A 21,451-nucleotide genomic window follows, 5' to 3' on the forward strand; every position below is an offset into this window, starting at 1 on the left:
CCTTTACTATTAGCAAAATGATTGCCAAGGTCGGTTTCCGCCAATCGAAGATTTTTATATCCCTAACCCTATAACGATTCTTTGTTTCAACAGGAATGTCTCTATGATGACTAAATTAGGAAGAAGTTAAAGTTAGTGTTGCGCTACTCATATTGATTGATTATTATCCAAAATGAGATATGAAATTAAACGGAAATTTCACACGTAAAGTTAAGAGTTCTACTTGTTCTAAATGGTTAATTACTGCCGTTTAATTATTTCGAATATTGTGTTAATCCTTTCTTTTTCATGCGTTTAATTACCTTTTTCTATTGTTCCAGCTAGATCGATAACCGTAACAAAATGGTGAATCGGCAAAAAGCACTACTGATGACGTTAATAGCTCTCTTAATTTATCCGAACGACATTTTTGGTAAGTCTTTCGCAAAAGAAAATTTTAATGAAGCATTTTCATTTCACAATACACTTGAACACACACAATGTTATAAATATTTCAAATAAGTAACTTAGTTGGCACATTTTTCGACAAGTGTTAAAAATAACACGTATGACATCTGTCAAAATATTACTTGAAATTTCGTCAACGAACATAAACGAACAACACGCCACAATAATTATCGTCTTATATGAAAGAGCCACATTTATATCGGCAAATATGAAACATAAATATTTCAAATAATATTAGTAATTATATTAGTATTAATATAAGTAATTCGACTAGTACTCAACAAATAATACAGAAACAATAATCAATACCACTTTAACATGCCTTGAAGTTGTTTTCTTAATCCTGCATTTTCTGAAGTATTCTCGATAAGAAGCTATCTAGCTTATAAGAAAAGAGCCAAGACTGATTAATTAATCTTGTTTCTATGTAAGTGTAGCGGCACGCGAGCAGGATAAATTCAAATCTTATTGTTGTTTTGTTTCGGAGTATGATGACCGTTAGGTCACGGGTATTGCAAGGAGTAATGAACTCCGAGCAAAACAATGTCGCCGCTACTTTCAACCGTCAAACGCAGTCGAGTTCAAACTTTCCGACTGTCCCCCGACCAGTATAAATAAACAAACGAAATGACGAGCGAGAGTTCAGCGTAAGCATATCGACGCATCATAGTGTATACGGAGTCTCTTGACACGCGCGTATTTATTTCGATAGATTATTATACCTGGACTTGCGCTTCGTATCAAAGTATATCTTTAATAAAGTGCTCACGACATATAGACCGTTAATAGTGATATTTGAATAGATCCATCCTCTACATAAGAATTGCTACTATTGAGGCGAATGAAAAGAGAGAGAGAGTACGTTTCGTCCCGGGACTACCGGTGGACTCGTCAGTAAGGCTATGCCCGGTAGTCCCTGCCTTAGACGTAGAGGGAGTCTCGCTAGGTGCGGTATTTGTATCAATCGCTTGTATATTCGACCGCTAGCGAGTTAGACAGATAGACTCGTTGTCGTCGTAGCCCTCTAGTGTTGGCGGTTGGTACCCGCGGATCGCCCGGGAGGTGTTGCGCCGCGTTGATGCCTCGACCTGTCGGCGTCCTGTTGATACCGATCCGCCACACTATTTTATCGGATTTGCTAATATTTCCAAATAGAATCCGCAAATTGATTGTATTTGAGATTGCAATCTCGACTTGGTGAAAATTTTTAGCGCACAATCACAATATCACATAGCGTTTAATCTTAAACAAAACATAAATGACGAATGTTTTGGCACACGATCAATCTTGTTTTTAACGAAAGTAATTAAGTTTAAGTGGAAACAATTGAAGTAAGGAACTATATATATAGTTATTTATATACGATACGATGTACGTGCGAGCAACTTCTCATCTATTCCTCGAGACAGGAAAACAAAATTATCTTAACTAACAATATTCAGCAACCAGTTTCTGAGATCGTTAATTACCGTGGAAAATTATTTCCATATGAATTTGAAAAAACGAACAAAATACAACGAATGCCGCGAGTTATTATAATGCATCCACAGATTGCATGATCAATTTTACTTCTAAGCTGTTCTTTTCACGACCACTTGTAAATACAATACCGAAACTAATCCGCCTTTGAAATGCGCGCTATCACCGACAATATGCGTTGATATTGACTTTACGTCATTCCCTCCCAGTGAAATATTAGTAATACTTTTTGCGAACCGAGCCAGCTATGCTGTTCTCTTTTCACAGACAAATCGAATAAAGCGGCAACTTCCCAAAAATACTTGTATGAACCACATAAAATGAACGTGAAACCCACCGTGGTTGCAAATGTACACGTTTTTCCTTCCTTCCACTGCTCTCCTCTTTTTTCACACTTGTTGCGATTTTTCTTAGGAGAAGTTTTCGATATTTTCGTGTGTATGAGATAACTTTTAGTAACGATAGTAGGCTACTATAAAAGGAAGTAATTACAAAAATGTGCAACATTTTCTTTGTATCTTTAGAACAAATACAAAAAGATATTCTATTATATTTATAAGTAATATGTTACAATTTGCTCTACACTTAGGCAGATTCGTATTTTTCATTCGTACAATTTTTGATCACTTGGTCTGCGAATTTTAATTTCGTCAAAAGAGGTATAATGCAACTAAAATGCGACAATTTATTGTCAAATATCAAATGTATTTTACCAAATGTCCAAATCGGACAAATTATGAATGTAAACAACTAAATAAAAAAAAATATCAAATGCTGCAATAGGTCGTTTTTAACAAAAGAATACGGAGATATTCACCTGTAATGCGAGATAGCATTTAATTACAAGCATCCTTTAATTTCTGCCGATTTCCGTAAAAAAATGAACTTATTCAGTGAAAAATACTCACATTTCTATGTACAGGGTGTATAAAAAGGAAGTGTAAAAATCATATTAACACGATTCTACGCCCCTGGCTCGGAAGAGATTTGTAAAAAAAAGTTCATGCAAACTTAATCTTCAAGGTCAATAATTTTTATGATTTGCAACGAATTCTACTCGTCACGAGGAACAAAAGTCTCAAAGGTACCATGAGTCGCAAATCATCCCTTCTCCCGAAAATAAATGTTAAAGTATTAATAGTTCTTAAACTAGCTTTGTTCGCAATATGTTTACATTTATATGTCGGGGATGAAAGGACATCGGAGCCTTCCCTTCGGAACTTCGGGAAAATCCCTTAACATCGTAATCTAGATTCTATCATAAGCGTAATTAAACAATTATCGTCAATCGATCCGATTGTATTTGTTCGAGATTTGTGATAATGAGCTTGGGCTCGATGCGACAACCAGTCGCCGAACGTAGTCGCTGTCACGGGATGAACGCTTTGTCTAACAAAGGTATGGAGTAACTCTATAGCTCTCCTTAAAAGAAATATTTGTAGCAGCACGCGACAGTAAACATTCCAGCGGTTTCTGTCCCGTGGCTCGCCATACGCAGACCCTATTCTTCGAGTATGATGGTTACCAGATGCTGACGCATCTCCGTAGTACATGTTCAGCTTGCCGGAGGACCGTTATAAACATTAAGATCTAGTTACCTAATGTCCTTCGAACAGACAAACAGTCTTTGTCCCAACTTCGAGAAGATAGGGAGATCTATTTTTCAACGAACGATGCTTCCCGCTAGCAACCTTCTCCCAAGGGCGGCTAGCATCCTCTTCTAGCCGACATGGAAATTGACCAATTAACAGCAACGTCAATTTCCCTCACTTCCTGAGCGAAGGCTATCCTCGACGAATCCGATGATCTCGTGTCATCGTCGTGTCATCATCGTGTCGAGAAAGTCATTCTCTCGTGAGGTCGTATTAGCGAGTTACTTAGCGTCTGTACGATCGGTGAATACTCCACGTTTTAACGAAGAGAGTTAGTTTAGTTACACTTCCATCGTAGCCAAGCAAGTCGAGTACGATTTGGGCTTTGGAAGAAAGCACATCCTGTTATCCCGCTGATCGCGGATTCGTTATCGAACCTAAGGCCATTGTCATTAGTGTCTAATCACCGCGGTTACTTGTCGATTCTAGAATATCCACACTTGTACTAATAATCATATTTGCACTAGTCAATGTCTTCTCTATTGCATAACAACAATGTGTAATCCTAACGAAGATTCGTTTCACGCCCCTAATCCTAATTCTAATGTAAACCCGACATATATTTATATGTAATGAAAAAGTAGCATATTATTTTCGAAGCGACGGGAAGTTACAGACCATCTCGTGAAATGTATCAGAATATAGAAATAATGGAAGATATGTAGGGGACATCCCGTAATATTGCGATTTTTAGCGGCTATGTTAATAATGTAGTAATCAAGAATAAATTACGATATCTGATGATCGATCCTTCATTAATTGGTGTAAAAATGAACCGGTTAATTATCGCTTTTCCTCGTGCTTATCTGCTATTAGACTTACATAAACTGGTTCGGCAATCACATGAATAATTCGAGAAAAAGGCTTACAACCTTACAAAATTCGTCGAGTTCAAGCACTTCAAACGAATGACTATACTACTTGATGAAGCTTTTGTCGTTGAATGCTAGATAAGTTACAATTCGTCCTACACTTTTTGGAGCATATATTATTTACGGATGAAGGAAGTTTTTTAAGTTGTAGTATCCTCAATCGACAGAGTGTCAAAATTTAGGCATATAGATATCCACATGTAGTGGTTGAATGATTTAACTAAGGATGATTCACCACGAAAGTATGGACAGGAATTATTGGAAATCATATTATGGACCCTATTTTCTTACTTGCATCGATGAAGAGTGCAACATAATTGCAAATTCCATGCTAACATCTCCTAAGCGAATTACGTGTAATTATACCACAATAGAGTCATCACTTCACTCATTTTATGCACAATGGTAATATACCTCACCATAATCGACTGATACAGAAATTTTTAAACGAATTGTTTGGGATAAGATTGATAGGGCGTAGACCTGTTCCTCATATGTGACCTCCCTGTTCATGGGATTTTATGGCACTGCACTTTTTTCCTTGACAAAAGAAATTGTTTATAGTTCAAATGAATAGATTACACTCGTTAACCTCTTAGGTACGGCTGAATTTTGCGCGGGGCTGTTTCTCTGTACGGCAGAGTTTGACGCGAATTATGCGTGAACGATACACCACTGCAGAGTGTGACATTTTACACAAACATGTCGGAATGAAGTTTTTGATATCTAAATTATAATTTTTCTTAAAAATATGATGCATATATTTTAACTTTAATAATTTACTTTAATAATTAATAATACAATTGAGTGTGATATACTTTAAAGCATGTGTCACGTAAAATAACAAAATAAAAAAAGAAATTTGAGGTGAAAAATAAAAAAAAGAAACTTTATTTTTTTCTAACAACAATCCACTTTACAATCCACTTCCGAACTCTAGGTGTGACTTTCCAAGACTGAAGCTCTTACAATTTGACTTTCGATCGGATCCGATTACTTTCTTTTGTCATCCCTCAACATCCCCACCGTCCATGCATTTGCTCGGCGTCCGCGACCGTTGCCACGTGCTCTTTCTTCTAGAACCTTCGGTGGAAGCACCGTTCGGATGTTGATGGTTCATTAGGCACTTCAGCGATATACATTGTCGCTGAGTGCCGCCACATCTTTATCTCCATCGTCAGTCCATCGGATTTGAAGTGCGCAGGTCGTGACACTCTAACCGTCGCTCGTGGTGATACAATGTCGCAGACAGATCGTCTTATATGACCGGCGAAATATATACAATCTAGCGACAAGCGCGTAGTTCTCATCAAGCAGCGAGTTCTAGAAACGTCGATTCGCCTTCGGTCCGTTATTTCATATACAATAAGAAGGTGGCACACGTGATCATAGGCGCTAACGGTGGCGCGACCCGAGCATAGTGAGGGTCGTGTCCGAGAGAAGACAAAGAAAAGGATCGAAGGGCAATCAGTATCATTTGAGGATTCAAACGGAACGCAACGAGAGGTACTGACGAATAAAATCGCTTAGTCTAACGAATACATCAAGAAATATTATAAAGTCGGGTCGAATTACTAACAAACTAATTGTCCCTATCATTAAATAATTTGTGGCGTATTCATTACGTTATTTTTAAATATTGTCAAATGTACAAGTTTATGTTAACCCTGTTAATTCAGTGTTAAACTCATTCTAACCACCTCTGTTATCTTAATCGAAACAAGGGAACGACTAATTCGCGGCGTCTATTATCCGAACCGTAGCGAGAATTTACGCCTCTCGCTGATGCGTTTTCCTCGTGACCGCGTCTCTCCGCGATCAGTCGTAACATAATTAACAGGTCTATTTTATTTCTCTATTGTTATCGATACCATAGATTGATAATATTTATCAAACGCATTACAGAATATCAATTCTCAGAAACAGTATGAAATTCGTAAAGATCGTCATTTATTATGGACAACAAAACAAGAGAATAACAGCAGAGAAGATCATATTCCTCGAATTCGTGACACACACAGATTTTAATTATTCTTTGACGATTTCACACGCTGCGTTACGCATAATTCACAAGCAGGTATCGTAATCGCATTTAAGATGTTCTGAGAAATGCGTAACGCTTCCAAAGTCGCATTTCGATCACCAAATACATCGAATAGTTGGCGATGTTGGAACTCGTTCGAAACAAGCATCGGGTCTTTTTAGTGTAAGGACGGAACTACCATTCCGCAATCGTGGTTATTTCAAGTACATACTTCTATTTTCACAGAAGCATCCGCCTCATAATAAGTGCAGATAGCATTTCCTTGAAGAGGAAGTAGAAAAGGGACATGCTGAAATGAAAGCATGTGGCTTAGCAATTCGTAATGACGCCGCTTTCTAGCATCAATTCTTATCGATTAACCGAGGAGTTCGGTGAGTTCGGTTTTATACTAAAAAAAAATATAATTTTGTAGTTTTTCTTTGGTCGAAATGTCTGTTCTATTGCGTACTACGGCAAGATTTTCTTCTACATGTTTAATGTCTGAAAAATGTAAGCAAAAAGTGATGTATTTTCACTTATTATTTAAACAATTGTCATTTAAACATATGTAAATGTCTATGACGTACTAACAATCCATATTATTTTATCTGGAAGAGTCCAGAAAATTTTTCGTATTGAGAGCAACTCAATAACTGCTACTGTAAAAGCGCTAAAAATCTCCATAGTAGAAAGTTTATAGTGACAAACAATTGATTTGTTTCAAAACTGTATATGGGTATTTGTCGTTTGTGAATTGGTATTTAGCCCTCAAAAGTCTACAAGAATCGCCTATTGAAAGTTACAAAATTAGAAGAGTGTTATTCAAAGCAATAGTTAAGTGCGCGTCCATTCAATAAAAATTTCAAACTCGATTTTCTCGAAAACGGAGTCTCAAACGAAAAAATGTTATTCTTCTTTTCCTACTTAATCTTATATGTATCCTGTACCACCCGTCCGACCTGACTCTGTACATATACACATACATATACAGGCGCACGCATATAAAAGAAATAATTTTTCAATAAAACTAAGATCTTCTGTGAATTATCAATTACTTGAATAATTCTATAAGCTCAAAGTGCTTTCGTAAGTTCGACAAAGGTATCCAAACAGACGTTCAGAAGAAGATATAAGAAAGACTCGAGTAAATCATGCTTATAAAACGATTTTCGATGGGAACAGATTTACGAGAAATAATAATTCTGACCTAGCTAAGGATGGTGAACTTGTAAAAAGGGCAACGGGCGCGAAGAGTTCAACATGTTCGTTATATCGAATATTGAACAACAATGGCCAACAGTGAATGGGATAAATAAGATTCTGAAGGAAGGTGTGAATTCATGAAGGGAGCCTTTTAGTTAATTGGGAACTTGTGCTTATCGCCTGCTTAATTAGCAGCAAAGCGAAAAGGGAGGGGCTATTCAACTCAAGAATAAGCAGCTATACTCAAAAACAAATTGAATTGAATCAGTTCTGGCTGTTATTTATGGCCTTGTTCGAGCCGCGAACGTTTTAACGGCCGCGATGAAATTTTTTACGTTTTAAAGAGCAATCGAGATGAAGTGAAAACAAACAGAAGAAAAATGAAGAAATGAAAAGTTATCAATAGGATTTTAGGAAACCGGTACATTCTTTCGTTCCTTTTTTCTTTTTTCATCGAAGCAATAACAAATAATTAACTGCGGATGCACATTTCACTTGCCCCTTCCTCCTCTGCTACGCTCTAATTTTTCACGAATAAAATTATGATAATTTATGTTTCTTCAACAATCTTTGATCGTTTATTACACACCCAAACCACATAACTTTTCATTTTGTCGTTCACAGATGGTGATTTTACTATTAGAACTTTCAAAAGTTAATGTACAACTGAATCAGGTATACTGTCGTTTAATTCTCATTTTAATTCTGTAACTGTTTAGATGCAGCTTTTATAAGCATAAGGTTAGACCAACACATTTTTGCCTTACCTTACCTTACAAGATTACTTTACAAGATTACCTTACAAGATTAACAATAGCTATACATGTAGTATCGTGGACGAAAGGCCTGGGAAATATCGGACGAACTATGAACAGTGTCGCGAGAGCCGAGGCGCCGTCGGGCCCATCAATGTGTCATCGGTCTTTTCAAGTGCATAGTTTCGTGGAAAAGACCTACGTGACCCTGGCCACGAGCGTCTGCAGAACACGTGTGCGGTGGACCTAGGAAAAGGGCAATAGAATGCGACAACAGTGAGTCGAGAACCAGAGGGCGAGTCGAGAAACAGTGTGCGAGTCGAGAAACAGAGTGCGAGTCGAGAAGCAGAGTGCGAGTCGAGCGGAGACGGAGGTTGCGAGTGGCGTTGCCGAGAGAGTGTGGATTGCGCTGTGTTCTGTACGTTTGGTATGAATAGTTCAAGTTAATCAACAACCGTCTTTTTCTGTCTGATTAACATCTCTATTGTCCACTTTTTGTAAACATATTACATCACGATATTACATACATATACAGGACGGTATTCTACTATAGACCTTTAAAATAGTCAATATATTTTTCTTTGTCTTTCCTTAAGGAACATCATTTCAAAAGTGAAAAGCTCTTATGTCAAAAATTAAGTAAATGACTGTTAGTGCGGTAGTTACTTCTGGCTATTTAAAACTTTTCGAATTTAGCGGTCAAGTTCAAAAAAGGGGTGAAACTGTAATAATAATAAATAATTTTTGGATATGTTGCTGAAATCAATATTTTGAACAACCTTTTCTTGTATATGTAACTATCGGTCGGCCATAACTTTCGAGATGCGCGCATAAAACTATCGATACCATCATACTGAATTCTACCTATAATTGTGCGTTCGTAAAGGCATATGAGTTAGCATCGGTTGCCAGCAACCTTGCGGTGGACGGATATAACTTAACTCTTCTCTTCTATTAATTGCATACACACTTTAAACGAGAATTGGAGGAGCTCGAGTAACTAACTAGTGCACAGCTGCATATGTGAGACTGTAAGAGATGTCTGTTATAATTGAATAAAAACCGAATATCATCAATGTATTGGATTTTCATTTGAGTTAGTTTCCTTAATCTGGCTTGCGTAAAATAATAAAAGTATTTTTTTTCATAATTTTCAATATTCAATATTCAATTATTAATTCATTTACGATTTTTATAATAAATTTTTTCTTATTGCACGCAAGCATTGCAGGTTGCTTCATAGTGGCCGAATTGAAAAAACTATCTCAAACCTGATACATCGATGACATTCATTTTTAATTGAATTATAACAGACATTTTTACAGTCCCGGGCATGCAATTGTACATGGAGCTTTACCCGAGCTCACCCCATCCTCTTTTGTATAAATAAACAGAAGATTAGTGGTAGTTTTCGACCAGGTCACTCTATCCGGCTGTTGGAAACTAATACAGACGCATACGCTATGGACACACAATTATAAAGCAGAATTCACTGTAGTGGTATCCATAGTTTTTTGCAAATATTTCGGCAATTATTCCCGACCAGTAGTTATATGTAAAAAAGAAAGTTGCTCAAAATGTTGAACTTTGCAGCACATTTAAAAATCATCAAAATCGGAAGGGACGTAGGTTTTCTATAGTTTCAACAAAAAAAGAAAAGTGGATTCTGTACGTTACAGAAACTAATATAAGGACAATGGAAAGCGATAGTTTTCGTAATTTTCTTCTATCTATTCATAAATATTTGCAGTAAGAGTATTGCAATCCTAAGTGTTTTCCTCTCCAGCATTGCATTTTACCATCGATATTTATGACTTGTGCAATGAAATGTACGTAGCATGCATGTAATAGTGACAGGTTCGTCTTGAAATTGAGTTCACGCTCGTGTCCGTTCTCATTTCATCTGCTTTGGAAAGTAAAAGAAAAGGAAAGAAAGAAAAGAAACAAAAAGAACGGAGAGAATTGGATAGGAATGAAAGAGAAAACATGACACAAAATAAATGTACAAAAATGCGGTATTTTAGAAACAATGTCAATTAAAAAGAAACAAGCGAAGCGAATTGGAGAAAGATGAAAGACTAGAATAAGCAAGACAAGAAGTGGAAAGCCGATTCATTAGAAGGACGACAGAACTTTTAGTCGAGATAGGATAACTAGGATATTAAGGAAACTAATTGTAAGATATAGAAAAGTTGGGAAAGAAAAATATACGAAGAACAAACGAGAAATTACAGAATACCGAAGAATTGGAGCAACTAAAACTTAAAAGACTACAAAATGCGGGTAGCAATAACAATCACACAGCGAAAAATGTTCCTTGATTCAATAAATACTAAGTAGATATAGGGAAACACAATACCAAAGCTGTTAAAGTAAGGAAAATAATTTCTCAACAGTACAAATCGACTTTGCGAACATTTTTCTACCTACATGTGAATAACTTATTTATATAGTGCACTCGTAAGAGTAGTTTCGCATCCCACTTCCTATATATGATGTTTTATAGAAGATAATTCGAATCTTCCTTTCAAATATTATAACAGTTCTGTCCGAGCAGCCGAGCTAAGCGGACGTGAAAAACAGTGCTTCAGAAAAGTGCGGCGAGTGGGGAAGAGAAAGTTACGAACGGCTACACCCATAACTAAATGGTGGAAACCCTGGTGTCTTCTACTAAGAAGACTACAAGCAAACCTAACATGAAAAAACAAATCTCACCGATAAAAATTATTAACAAAGACGAACAATGCTACATAAATAAAACAACAAACACATTAAAAACAAGTCAACAAATAAACCAAGAACAGGACTGCTCAGTTACAATCGAAGTTGATATGGAAACCAATAAAGAAACAACTCAACAGGATGAAAGCTGGAAGGTGGCGAGCTACAATAAAAAACGAAAAATAACAGGTAATCTAGACACAGAAAATCAGCGATGGCTGCAAGAATTACCATTAAGAAACTCCTTCAGCTCGCTAACGGAAGAAATAGACGATGACCCAACAAGCAAAACCACAACTCAACCAACACACATTACAAAACCACCACCAATATTTGTTGAGGCGCAAATAATAGACCCGCTTATTGATCCACTAAACAATATAGTTGGGAAGGATAATTACACAATAAAACAAACAAAATTAGAACAGGTAAAACTTCAAACAAACACCCCAGAAAATTATAGGAAAGTGATCAAAGAATTAAAGGAAAAAATGCTATATACCACAAATGCATATACAAAATAATTATAAGAGGATTACATCCAAAAATTAACACAGAAACATTAAGTGACGAACTAACAAAAATTGGCCATCAAACAAGAACAATATGACAAGATACGATACGAAGCAACCATTACCATTATTCTTAATAGAACTTGAACCCAGAACCAATAACAACGAAATTTATTCAATCAAAAAAATTCTAAACACAAAAGGCCAGTATATATGCTAGCTACTTCCAAAAATCACAGGTGTATTTTTATTCAGGGGAAAAGTAGTAAATTAAAGCCAGACATTTTGTTTTTTATAATGATGCTAAAAAGGGGGCTGGTCTATCCGATGAGATGTCATCCTATTATAGTTGTTTGCGTAGAACCGTAAAATGGTTAAAAAAATTGTAATAGAATTAATATGCGGGATTTGCCTCGTAAATGCATGGTATGTATTAGGTTGTCCGAAAAATTTCTATCGTTTCATAAGGTAATAATGGATGAACAACAATTTCTGTTTTATATTATTTTATTGAATTAGGCATGTTCCATTTCGTTCTATTACTATTATTATGTTCGTGCATAATTCAATAAACTAATATAAAACAAAAAACATTGTGCGTCTATTACTTCCTTATAAAACAAAAGAAGCTTTTCGAACAACCTAATATATAGAAAATGGGATATTAAAAGTATTAAAATTTTAAAATTTCGCGAAAAAAAGTTTGATCGCCTTTTAAGTACAGTGAATCGCCACAGAGACGAAATACCAAGTGAAAATGAAGTACAGCCTAAAAATCATTCACATTTTCTGCAGTCGTACCAAGGGCCCGCGCGAAAAACGAGACGGTGGTGTAAACAACGTTATAAACGTATTTCTAGAATAAAAGGTAGAGAGTATGCCACGAATAATGCCAAAAAAGTATCGGCATATTGTAATCGTTGTAAGGACCAGCCGGCACTCTAACATTTTTTAAAAAATTGCATAAAAAGTAAATAATTATGTTAAGTTTATAATATTCAATTGTTATGTTCTTATTATTGAATATCTGTTTATAATGTTGAGATGAAATAACATGAACCTATTTTGTACTATCTATTTTGTGAAATACAAGTGCGACCCACCGTGATGCGCTCCGCCTCACGGAACAGACACGTGTGACCCACCAGTAATGCACGTCGGCGTTGTCACGTAAATTCGTGATAAAAAAAGAAGTAACTGAGCAACAGCTTAACTTGACTGTCCTTTTATATTTTTGTAGGTTTTTATTCACAAAAGTGATTAAATACAATATTACAATGAAGTAGCGAAGTTAAAATAATTTTTATATGTTGAGTTTGTAGGAGTTGAGGGGCAAGGAGAGGATCCTGACTGCCCTACGTAATGGGGAAAATTTAGTGTTGGACCATGTGCAAAGGTTAGGTCAAGGCCTAACTGTCATCGTCATTCCACACTTCTTGATAATAAACTTTTAGACTTTGACCTTACCTTTACACACAGCCCAGCACCAAACTTCCCCCCATCACGTAGGGCACTCAGGATCCTCTCCTTGCCCCTCAACTGCTACAAACTCAAACATATAAAACTGCGAGTATTCGACCACGGGACCAGTCTTGGGCATGGTCTTGGCTGCGGTTTGAACAACCACTTTAATACTTGTAACTTCGCTACTTCATAACATTGTAATATTGTACTTAACCACCTTTGGAATAAACCATATAAAAATATAAAAGGACAGTCAAGTTGAGCTGTTGCTCAGTTCTTTCCTTTTTCTTCTATTTCCTCATCACGAATGTTACGTGACACGAACCAGAATGAGTAAATAAGAGGACAATTAGTATAAACCAAAAATATTACGAATTGGTATATACGACATATATGTACGATGTATAGGTACGACGTATTGGTATATAAAAAATTTTCCGATGCAACGGTAGGCTTTTATTTTATAATTTACTATCAATGAAGAATGACGTACAATAAATTAGGACATGCCACAGTGGTTTAGGAATTAACAGAGTAATTGAATATATTTCCAGAATTTGTCGGTTTTTGAGTGTGTCAAAATGTCATGAAATACATATTGTCAATGATTGACGGTTTCACATAATTTTCACCCTTATAAATCTACAACGGCAATCGAAACAATCAAACACTTAAGGGCCTATTTTCGTAATTATATTATTATAAATATACCCCATCATATAATAAGTGATTGCGGGACCCGTTCCTCTTCGGACATATTCAAAATTTTTCTTAAATAGTAATTAGTTAGGAACATGTTTTGATCGCAATCGTAACACCTCATACCAACGCAACATACATGTTGACGTTTTAACCGCGTTATCGCACTCATATTGGTAAAATTATCCAAATATTCAGAAGTGATTTAAAATTTTAAATAAGGTAAAGTTTGGACCAAACAATTCTGTCTGTCGTTCGATTGGTGAAATACCAAGTCGTTTGCTATTTGGGATGGATCAGTTAAGGTTACGTTTAGAATTAGTAACGATATTATAATATCAAAGTAGAAAGAGTACCATCCCGCGCAAAAAAATTTGGTGTATGTCTTATTCGATTAGGAACAAAAATCAAGTTTCTCGAAATTTATCTTTACCATTTCAAGGATCAAACGTTCTTATTTTAAAACAGCAAATTTTTATAACAAGGTACTATTAAGACATTTCGAAAATAAGAGTACTATGTAATATCAGATTCAACTTTCTATATTCATGTTCTTTTAAATTAAGGAAATAGAGTGCTTTCAAACTACATTGTTAAAGCTGTCAAATTCGTCAAAATGACGCATTTTGTCATCAGTGAGAATTCGGTCATTCTGTTTGTGCAATTATCTAAATATGTATAAATGTTTTTGATGCAAAATTGTAATTATTTACACGCATTGTATGAAAGTACCTACACGCTAAAGAGTACATATGAATCCTAGCTACTTCAATCCAATTTCTTTTTCAAAATAAACTAAAAGATATATATAATAGCGATACATATATGCACGTCGCTCCTTGAAAAATTGTGTTATTTTATACACATTATTTCTTTTCCTCTGTTCGAATGGAAAGAGCACTCTTTACGAATGACTCATGAAAATAGCTAGTACTCCTATTCTCGAATAAATGCAAGAAGCCAGTCCATTTTCCTGCAACTTCTCAAAACCGGGTCAGAACAAAGAATGTAAGCACATCGAGGGCCATTCAAGAATTTATGCCAATCTCAAATTAAAATAATACAAAAGCTTCCAGTTTCAGACTCAATACAAAAATCTTATTCCTTCCCGGTTCGGTGCTGAGGGAGTGTTTATTCCTCGCTTTTATTTCCACGTAATACAGCCACCATCAATTTACTTTGCTCACTGCCACTCGGCAGACTGCTTGTCCCACGGCGATTGTCATTTCTACTTATAATACTTTTTTATCTTATTATCGCTGTTATAAGATAAATAGGTCAAGCTTGTTCTCTTCAAGATCTCACGGCTTGATTCTGGGCTTATCTTTGCTCCGGAATCTTTCCGCCCCTTTTGTCCTGCAATTTACCTGATGAGCGCTACCTTGCCCCGTCGAAAGAAAATGTGTCGTGCCTCTTATTTCATTATCTCGCGACTTCTCAGTTCGGCTCTTTTACTTAAACTTTCCATTCTCTCCTTCCCTTTCCTTATCCATGCCCTTCTTGTTCTTTTCTATTAGTTGTTGTCGCTTAACATTTGTTTTCTTCCTCCCTGTGTACTTTCGACATGACGCAGAAAAGGGATTTAAAAGTCTCGAGCTTGGATAGCGTCGAGCTAATTATTGTAATTTCATGCCCTTGTGATACCCTCTGCAACCGGCAGCTTCTAATTAGTCTTGCACTCTGCTTGTCAACAGCAGCTTTTGAGCAAAAATTTTGTAAGACAGCGACGATAATTGTCATGGAAACTTCTCTGAGCTTATTTATCACAAAAAGAAAAATGATGTTTAATAAAAAGTAATTGGGCAAGGAATCATATTCTTGTGATTTTTTGTCGAATATTTCTTGTTGTCCCGTTGAACGATTCGGATAAAATATTTTGATTTATTTTTTGGATACTGCTAAAAAAAATTAGTATTATTGTAGGATCTTACTACAATTAGTTTATTTACAATAAATGGATTAAACAGATGTTGGTTAAACAGGAAACGATGGTTGTTTAACATGAACTAGTCACAATGACGTACCATAATTAAGACAACTAAATAGTTGATTTGCAACTCTCGTCACTACGGTTCCAACGTTTTTTCTCACGCAGACCACACTCTCTGGAAAACGCTAGCAACACTATCTCGACAACTCAATTCGGACTCTCTGACTTCTCAACTAACACTCTGTGGCTTCTCAACTAACACTAACTGTTGATTCGTCTTTGTCCCTTAGCATCCCTTTGTCTTTTGTCTTAGCCCCACCACGCACGTATTCCGCAACCGCTAGTGGTCAGGGTCACGCAGGCTTTTTCTGCGAAACTATTCGATTGAAGGACCGGCGGTACATTATTGGGCCTGTCGGCACTTCGGCTTTCTCGCGACATTGTTTGTAGTTCGCTCGATATCTCTTAGGCCTTTCGCCCACGATAATATATTATTGACCAGTGAAACGGAAAAATGGATGACGACAAAGCAAAACGTACTTTAGATTCTAGATTAGCATGTCAGATGTAACAACGAGCAGTTACAATAATTACAAGCTACAACCAAATTGCATCTAACAGACTAGCAAAAAGTACGATTCTTTGTTCGGAATTCAACGCTCTTGAAACTTACAAAACCATGAAGCGTCTCTAGCAAACTTGTTAGTTACATGTATGTATGTAGAAGGACTTTAAAGTTTCTCACCTGGAAAACAAGTTATTTCCGAAAGAATAAATTAATAAAATTGCAAAATTTTACATCGTTTCTATTCGCTGAAAATGACATACCGATTAATACAACTAATACAATCAATTTATCTAACAATAAATGAAAAATTTAAATAAATGGTGGTACGTTAATTTTTACGAAGCATGTATGTATTTATGAAATTACATATTTGTTAGCTATAAATTAATTCCATATAAATAAGTTTGTTCACTTGTAATTAGACAAAAAAGTAAAATTACTGTATTATAATATATATCGTAAATGTTGTTATCTGTATTGTTGTAACTCGCAAATGAATTAAATGTTTATATTATTGTAAAATATATTACATTGATATCGATACTTTGTTGTATGTGCTTAAAAATTTATGCAGTTGAAAACTTTGCTCAAAGAAAATTTTTTAAAAGATACGTAGTTACAAACCGAATTTACCAATACACATCACGCGAAACGCAAAAATGTTTCGTTATGCGTAGATGAAATATTCTATTTGCCAACCTAATAGCTTTACGAATCTCGCGTAAGCAAATTGTATAATCGATACTGGAAAACTGCTTGTACATTTTCAATGAAGAAGTATGCATCAACACTTTATTGTGATTGAAACGCATAACAACTAAAATATCGTAAATATCGGGATGCTTCAGAAATTGTATTCTCATATCAACGTTGAGCTTGCATGATAAATAATATACATGTATCATCATTATTATTATTCGCGTGTATATAACTCTTTAGCATACAAATTCGGTTACGAGTTGTTTGTGGTACTTTACTTGTGGTACTTTGTCGTACTTTATGTGATATTATTAAGTTAAACATAATCAAACATAAATAAACATAAATTTAACTGATTTTGCATGTCCGAGAAAACGTGATAACACGTTAACCGCAGATGACTAGACGGAAAAATCGATGTGTATTTTCAAACATATTACAAAGGTAATACTGATAGAAAGGCGAGTCTGCTGATCAGTATTGCAAGTGAGGAGGAATACACGGATAATAAGACAGAATTCTTAATGTACATGTTAACGTTCTTAAATAATCTAATGACTACGTATGTTAGGGAAACCGGAAGTTTTAAATACACTGCTGGTTTTATTGAAGAGGTATCTAGCAAAAGAGAGGTTTGACGAAAAGGTAACGTCAATATCATAAATATTATTTACAACAGACAACAGAAAATTAATTATGCAATAAAAAAATGTATGTAGTGCTTTTTCTATGTGTGTAATGAATAATACTGTTTCTTAAATAGATTAAGAGTTAATTTATTTCGAATCAACTATAATTCTAGGCTGGTAAGGTTCGATTACATAAGTAGCTGACTGCGATAATTATCAATGGCACGAAACAGCTTTAAATCACCCGCAAACAGCAAGAACAGGCAATATTAACCTTTAACTGCGGAGTTTAGTTTCGAAAATCCCTTACGGGGAGTGCAGATAAAATCAAACAATGACGAGTACACGTCGAGAGCAGAGTAAATACTCCTGTTATAAATTTTACGAAAAAATTAAAGCAAAACAAGGGAGGATCACATTTTTATTCGATAAAAAGCTAACAATTGATTGTTGAAAAAAGGTATTGTTATTAAAAACTTAAAAATTGTCAAACAATAATAAAGTAAAGTACACAAAGCAATTCGGGGAATAGCCGATGCATTGAGGAAAATAATTAACCGAATTTATAAAAAGCAATACATTATACGGGGCATAATGATATTACCATAGATATACATATACCAAAGAGCATAATCAAATAATCAAACTTCTTGTTTCGACCGTTCGCGGGGAGACGCGATCTCGAAGAAGTGCGCCAACGGGTGTCGTAAATTCCTGTTACGATTTGAATAATCGACGCCACGAATCGATCGATCCCTTATCTCGATTAAGTCAATAAGGTTGAATGAGTATAACGCTGATATTAACAGGTTATAATATATATTTTCAACAATCCAATAACTTCAATATTTTATATAATTATGCGTATGTTGACTGCCAAACTACGAGTGAGTACAACCTGAGATTCGTTTCGTGTTGGCAACTATGCTGATGTGACTTCTGTCGATTGAATGTCTTCGATTTTGGCGACTGTGATGACTGATTGTTACTTCTGAGCTTCGATTGTTACTGTTACTCGAACTGTTTGTAGAACAAGTCTAGAGATGCGGTGACTGTTCTGTAGTGTAGCTCAAGTCCTGAGAACAAGTCTAGAGATTAAGTGTAGTTCGTTCCCGTGTTATCACGGAGGACAGCTCGGTGTGGGTGTGCCTTTTGAACTAAGCATGCGAATTCGTTGTTCACACCTTCCATTAGGAAAATGAGAGTAACGATTCGCGATGCCCATTGGTTATAGCCAACGTTAATGAATGAAGATAGGAAGAGGAAACTTCCTACCAATGTGGCTCGTGGGTGACCTTGTTCATGGGAAAAACCAGCTTTTCCCGTTAGGTAAATACCCGCTTTTCCTGTTAGATAACTACCTGCTTCCTCCGTGATTTTTAAGAGCGTATAATAAACCTAAGGATTGTTCTAAGGACCAGCCATAAACCAAAAATAATTGCAGGATTAAAGATACCGTTAAAAAGATTCTGTTTGTGGTGGTTCCTTAGGCTTATTAAGGGGGGGGAGGGGTAAGGTTTTAGAATTTTTTTTTGCATTCTTTAATTGCATGCATAACATCTTAAGAATATTGTGTCAAAATTTCAAGTTGATTGGAGCAAAATTGACGAAGTTACGAGTATTTTTATACATTTTTATTTTTTATTTATTTATTAAAATTACAATCAATTCTCGCGTTGAGAATTTTCAGTAATTTTTCTGGCGTGGCGCAGTGACATGGCTGATTATTTATAATAAGTTAATACTTATTATAGATAAGTATAATTTTTAAGTAAGTATTATAAATAAGTAAATCTTACTTAATTTAGATAACTAATTGAATCTGGCGTTTAGGTCTAGCGGGTAGTGCCTCCTCAGCCTGCGAATCTGGTCCGTCGTATCACGTGGTCCAGTGATTAGGGGGTTACAGTGTTTGTTGACTCTTTTGCTATATCTGTCGCTGTATTTTGCTATTTCCTCTTTGACTGTGGGTATCTCGAGCTCGCGGTGTATTGTTTCATTGGTTACATACCAAGGTGCATCAATTAGGGATCTTAGCGTTTTCGATTGGAAGTGTTGAAGTATTTCAATGTTGGAGTTACTTGCTGTTCCCCATAGTTGGATTCCGTAGGTCCAGACAGGTTTTATTACGGTCTTGTAGAGGCTAATTTTGTTCTGTGTGCTTAGGTTGGAGCGTCGACCAGTCAGCCAATAGAATTTCTTGAGTTTGTCCTTGAGTTGCTTTTTTTGTCTGTGATGTGATTCTTCCAAGTTAGCCTCCTGTCCAGGGTCATGCCCAGGTATTTGACTGAGTCCTTGCTAGGAATTATTGTGTTGTTAATGGTGACCTGGGGGCAGGTTTGTTTTCGGAGCGTGAAGGTTACATGTGTGGATTTTTTTCGTTGATTTTGAAGCCCCATTCATGAAACCACTTTTCCATGGAGTCGAGACATCGCTGGAGAGTGGATGAGGCAATTACCGGGTCTGCGTGAGTAGCTAATAGCGCTGTGTCGTCAGCAAATGTTGCTATTGTTATCTCGTTTGATATAGGTAAGTCGGCAGTGTAGATGGAGTACAGTAGGGGTCCGAGGACACTACCATGGGGTATGCCGGATTCTATTGGGAATGTTGCGGAAGTGGCGTCTAGGCATTTAACAATGAATTGTCTATTGGTTAAGTAGGATTTTAGGATGAAGTAGTAGGGGTGAGGTAGGATCTTTTTAAGTTTGTATAGTAGCCCTTCATGCCATATTTTGTCGAATGCCTGTTGAATGTCTAGAAATACTGCTGAGCAATATTCTTTCTTTTCAAGGGTTTGGCTGATCATGTGGGTTATGCGATGGATTTGCTCTACTATTGAATGTTGTTTCCTAAGGCCGAATTGGTGGTCTGGGAGTGTTTTCAAATCCTCTAGGAGTGGAAGGAGTCGATTCGTTGGCATCCTTTCGAATAGTTTAGATAGGGTAGGTAAAAGACTGATTGGGCGATAGGAGCTAGTTTCATATATCGGTTTTCCGGGTTTAGGTATGAGGGTAATCAGTGAGATTTTCCAGACCTTAGGAAAGTATTCAAGGCGAAGAATAGCGTTAAAAATCAACGTGATAAGTGCAATCCCTTTTATGGGAAGTTGCTTGATTGGTTTATTGCGTATTAAGTCGTGCCCTGCTGCTTTCTTTGGATTTAGGCGACTGATTGATTCTATAATCTCTGCAGAAGTGAAGGGTTCGATAAGAGGAGGCATTTGGAAGGGAGAGTGCAGGTATTCAGTAATGTCCGCGGCAGCTTTGGAGAAGTGGGGTTTAAATACTTTAGACAAGTATTTAGAAAACAGGTTGGCTTTTTCTATAGGGCTACGCCCCCATCCACCTTGCGGACGGCAGATTGGAGGGATTACTTGCGGGGGGCGCGTGAGTTTCCTGGAGGCCTTCCATAGTGAGTAGTTGGAGTCAGCTGTGGGGGACAAATTGGCGAGATATTTATGAAAACAGTCATTTTTGTAATTTTTGATGATTTTGGTTAGCTTTCTACTTGCGTTGTTTAGTTTGCGTTTGTTATCCATGTTCTCTTGGTCTGCGATACTCTTCTTAGTCTATGTTTTTCTGCTATTTTTTTAATATGTAATGGGGATATTCACGTTTGCTGATAGAAGCCTTAGTAGGAATGGAGGAGCGGATAGCGTTTGTTATGCTCATGTTTAAGTATTCCGTGTCTGCTTCGATATCTTCATTAGTTTTTAGTGAAGTTAAGGCTGAAGTTGAGTGATTAAAGACTTCTCTAAAGAGCTGCCAGTTGGTGAGTTGATTATGAATAAAGCTATTA

At 36.3% G+C, this 21,451-nt stretch overlaps 1 protein-coding gene across 1 annotated transcript in view; it reads left to right on the forward strand.

The window, feature by feature from the left end:
- The first annotated feature begins 330 nt into the window (after positions 1-330).
- The window catches only part of LOC117163978 (lachesin-like), a 67,239-nt gene continuing 46,118 nt past the window's right edge, over positions 331-21,451 (forward strand). The window contains exon 1 of the mRNA XM_076627416.1: positions 331-412. Coding sequence (XP_076483531.1) covers positions 343-412 — 70 coding nt within the window. The 5' untranslated portion in view covers positions 331-342. The remainder of the gene's footprint in view (positions 413-21,451) is intronic.

The sequence above is a fragment of the Bombus vancouverensis genome, chromosome 2, assembly GCF_051014615.1.
Source record: "Bombus vancouverensis nearcticus chromosome 2, iyBomVanc1_principal, whole genome shotgun sequence".
In the NCBI taxonomy this organism is placed as follows: Eukaryota; Metazoa; Arthropoda; class Insecta; order Hymenoptera; family Apidae; genus Bombus; species Bombus vancouverensis.